Raw genomic sequence first — 4,853 nt, forward strand, 5'->3', positions numbered from 1 at the left:
GAACATTCCGACTTTTGGCGTGTAGCCATGTGCACATCACATTAGTTGAAGACAAGTGGCCTTCAGGAAACGTTAGATGTAGGCAAACGCCCACACCAACACCTTGTCACCAGGTTCTCACAAAGAGAGTGAAAGTGGGTTTGGAGGGGAGGTGCTGGTGGGTGGGGGTCTACAAATTCCCCGTCCATGACCGCACCTTGCATGTCCCATTATGGTTCAAATGCATGAATCTTAACTAACCACTTGTTCACCGCACGCACCAAACCCTGGCTCCCCTCCAAACAATACTCCAACCCACACACGCAGTATTAGGAAGCCATAATAATAATAATAATAATAATAATATTAGCAATATTTTCTTAAAATTTGAAATTTACATCTACTTTCTTTAATTTCCTTGAGGCAATAGGCCTTCTCCTGTTATTGCATTACATACTATATAGCTCGCTACAACGACCCCAAAATTAAAATTTAAAGATAAACAAATTTATGAATCAGTCAATCGGTTTTATCTCGCCAAGACATGAAGACAACAATAAAAATAAATAAAACAATATGTTCACCGGTGCTCTAAAATAAAGTTTTATGTGAAACAATTGTTTTCATGGTTTCTTTCATTGGTAAATTTATTACACAATATTTAATTATAATATATAATAATAATTTATAATATAAAACTCTTTTATGAATAATTTAGATTATATATACATGCGGATACAAAGCACCAGTATTTAGTTGATAATGTATAGATACACTTTTGTAGTGCTTACAAATATCATCAAATGTAGATGTAAGATGTCTACTACGCCAGATAAATGTGTGGATTTGAGAGATATACATATTTATACGTATAAATGTGTCTATAAATGTGTTCACATTACCTGAACTAGGGGGTAGGAGTATACATAATTACAATTACCGGATTCCAGTGCCTTTCAAGTAGTACCGCCTTTCTTATGTGTCTTATACGCCTAGATCTAAAAACAATATGTGCTTGCACTTAATTTAACAAATTGAATCCAACAACATCCAGGCTTGACATTTCGTCTTAATTAATTCTAACATTGTTGCCCAGTCTTACAGCACAATACGTCATGATACGTCTGACGTTGATTAACTCGAACATCACAAATCGCGTTTCCCCGTAGCATTTTAAATTTTGGAAAAAAATTGTGTTTATTTTGTTTCTATAAAATCCCTGATGGTGAATGTCTCCAAAAGACGTATTTCAACCCCTTTTCTCAGCTTATGCTAAGAATGATGGTATTGCTAAAAGAACAGCTCGTCTTGGCTTGTGAAAATAGTTGAATATTGACGTTTTTGACGTTCGCATCCTGTGATGTGGCACTCATTCCATTGATTGTAATACACGTCAACATATGAGCCATTTAACAACACCAAAAGGTGCGTATATATTTTATATAGGCTTCCGAGTCGTCTGTCAGGTCCGGTGTATAGGCCTGCTAGTGGTGGTGGTGGTGGTGGTGTCCGTGATGGTGCCCAAATCCGTGATGGTGCCCAAATCCGTGATGGTGCTCAAATCCGTGGTGATGGTGGTGATGATCGTGCTCAAAGGCTCGAGCAGCTGCACCGAAAGCCGCACCGGCAGCCAAGCCACCCAGAATCCCGCCGCCGTAAGCAGGTCTCTGTCAGGAAAAGAAACAACATAAACTTGTGAATGAACCGAGACACTTCATAAAGAAAACTCAGTAGATGATAGGTCCCCGCCCGCCAAGGTGTTTTATGGAACAATTTGCCGTTGTCTGTATGAGCTAACGTCTTAAAGAGAAAAGCATGACGGCCAATATTACAAGATGGCCGACAAGAGCCATACTGAATTACTTAAAATAATGACTTTGCTGACCTCAAGCCGCTGTGTAAATACGAACACTGATTAGTGGAAACTGTTATAAATATCTTGTTCAAAAGACCAAGTAGGCATAAATTTTATTTATTAAAAACTGTTAAATATCTTATTCAGAGGATCATGTGTGACAGATAGAAAATCTAAAATGGCCGACGAAGCAGCTATACTGGATTTTGTAGAATGGCCAAACTCCCAACGGGCGAACGGACGGAAGAACGGAAACAGACTGCTGCTTTAACCCTTACAAGGGGCCTCCGTGGCCGAGGCAGTAGCATGCTAGCGCGCGGCGCAATGAACCAGGAGTCTCTCAAAAGTATGGTCGCAGCTCATGTTGTCTTCCTCTCCGGCCGTACTTGGGAAGGTCTACCAGCAACCTGCGGATGGTCGTGGGTCTCTCTCGAGTTCTGCCCGGTTACCTCCCATCATAATGCTGGCTGCCGTCGTATATAAGTGAAATATTCTTGAGTACGGCGTAAAAAACCAATCAAATAAATAAATAAATTAAACCTTGCACGATTACATTGTATATCAGATAAGGTTTATAGGCCTATATAGGTTGAGAAATTAACCACCATAGTAACTGAAAACTTCAAATAACTATTATTTAATATCAAATGAATATATGAATAAATAAATATTTATTTTTTTCTGTATCGTGAGTAACTTAACAGTATACCTCCTTCACGACGACCCTCTGTACAGGGGGCTCCATCACGTACGTCGTGGACTGAACCACTGGTGGAGTAGGGTACGCCGCCGGTGGGGGCGGGGCTGGGTACCCAGCCTGAGGTGGGTACGGCTGTGGGTAAGGGTACTGGGCCGGAGGGGCTGACGGTAGCCTCTCTGAAATAGAAATTAAACGGTGCATAATCAGGTAGAACAGGCATGAATAATGAATAGGCATGAAGCTTGAAAATGGTGTCTGAATAACTGGAACAGTTTTATTCAGATTTAATGTCATGATGTCATGAGCAAGACTTTCGGAACCCAGAAAAATTCATTTCCTTGAAAGACGATCCAGTGACATGCATCTATATACGTACTGATTTCAAAGACTCCCACCCCCACCCCACCCCACCCCACCCCACCTCACCAAAAACCAAAGGTGCAAAAGTGAGCATTATCATTCTTCAGCGTTGTTTTACCTGGAGGTGGGATACTTCCGTTAGAGTAGGTGTACGTCGTTACTGTCCCGGGCGGTGGTGGGTACCCAGGGTTCATTGCGACTTAACTTTATACCTGTGCAGTCCTTTCAAAGTTTAAAGCTTCAGCTGAAATACAATAAATATATCATTATTTGAAGGTACATCCATTCTGAGATTAAACTATCGGTGACACCCAGAATTATTCATTATGACAGATTTTTCAGTAACTTATAACGTCTGAAGTACACGTGTTTAAGAATAATATAATCAGTATGTGCGTATGATTGGATTTTACGTCGTATTTAACAATTTTTCAGTCATATGAAGACGAGGAGTCATACAGGTGTTTGTATATTCTGTACAGAGTCTTCTTGTAGCAGGGCGAGTTTATGCCGGCAAAGTGCTGCCGTCATTGAAGTACATGTACATGTGTGTCATGCCGAAGATACCAAATACGACACCTCACCCAATTACTTTATACAGACGCTATTGCAACCAGTCCTGTTTTCTTGCTCAAACCTCTCAGTGCTAAGCCCCAAGCGATCGAGGCAGCCAAAATTTCTACTTGTAAAGTCTTTGGTAAGCCGACCCGCGTGGCGGACGTTCTAACCGTTACAGAATCGGCCGTCGTCAGTTACACATTTACCAAGAATTAAGACAGACGTCTATCTTAATCCACGAGGTTATACCGCGTATATCACGGTAGTTGAAGTCTGTAATGACAGTCGAATGGTTCTTAACACACGAGCTTATGCGTTCGAATCCAGCTCTCGATGTCTTGGCTGCGGCCTCAAGTCACGGTGTTTCTCGAATATTATCCTGTCGAAGGACGGTCATATTCTCAACCAGTTGACATGACCGTCGATCTAAACGTTTCTTTTTCCACGTTAAACACCAAAAGTAAAACAGCTTTGTTTTGTGGACGATCTTTTATCGAGTTACCTCACGCCATACTGAAAACAATATTTACCTGTTTTCCATTAGTTAATTCAACATCAAGAGCTACCGGTGCTGAGAGATAACTTGTACAACTGAAGTATGATGAACAGTTTAAAACAAATGGCTGCTCTTAAGTGACACTAATTCGTTAATTCCTCCCTTCCACTCCCCATACGACATTGTTGTGCAATTAGGCCTAGTTTTTTTAAAAACACTAACGGAAAGCAAACTTTATATTTTATAACTATACAAATATATCGAACAAATAGATCCCATGCATAACCTAATGTATATATTAGTAAATTATCTTCAACAAAAATGAAAAAAATTCTTACCCCTGGCTGTCACGATACTGAAAATATAAAAATCACACTGAGTTCTGTTTGTGTTGATGTTATATTTTACTTAGTATCAATCTTGTGTCTATCTTGGGATATGTCGTACAGGAGAATCAACGCCCCCTGCCTACGTCACAGGTCGCGTGCTCTGATCGGACCAAAGGTCATGTCACAATCTTTGAAGTGCGCATAAATATTACATTGTTGTGTGACGTCATTCACTGCTGCCACTTGATAACAGAGTAAATAAGCTATAGTCTACACATATGACGTTGTGCATTACTTAGAACTTTAAAAGTACATATTTTGAATAACACAGTCCAAATATTAATTCTCTATAAGAGTGAATTTATGAATGAACTCTGTAAATACAAAAAGTTATCATACCGGCTTCCCTTTCGGCTGTAGGCCTACTTGGGAAGGGCTGTAAGCAACCTGCGGATGATCGAGGGTTTCCCCAGGACTCTGACCCGATTCCTTCCGTCGTGTAAACAAGTGAAATTCCAATCAAATAAATAAATAGATAAACACATATTCTGCGACTACGAAAGGAGCTTTGTCAGG

At 40.2% G+C, this 4,853-nt stretch overlaps 1 protein-coding gene across 1 annotated transcript; it reads right to left on the bottom strand.

Annotated features, from left to right (window-relative positions):
• Positions 1-518: 518 nt before the first annotated feature.
• On the bottom strand, positions 519-4,356 carry LOC135479637 (proline-rich antigen-like). The gene is made up of 4 exons (XM_064759531.1): positions 4,287-4,356; positions 3,013-3,138; positions 2,544-2,710; positions 519-1,646 (listed from the first exon to the last, which is right to left on the bottom strand). The coding sequence occupies exons 2-4, from the start codon at positions 3,086-3,088 to the stop codon at positions 1,464-1,466; spliced, it is 426 nt and encodes a 141-aa protein (XP_064615601.1). The 5' UTR covers positions 3,089-3,138; positions 4,287-4,356; the 3' UTR covers positions 519-1,463.
• Positions 4,357-4,853: the final 497 nt, after the last annotated feature.

Source organism: Liolophura sinensis, chromosome 12, assembly GCF_032854445.1.
Source record: "Liolophura sinensis isolate JHLJ2023 chromosome 12, CUHK_Ljap_v2, whole genome shotgun sequence".
NCBI classification, from domain to species: domain Eukaryota; kingdom Metazoa; phylum Mollusca; class Polyplacophora; order Chitonida; family Chitonidae; genus Liolophura; species Liolophura sinensis.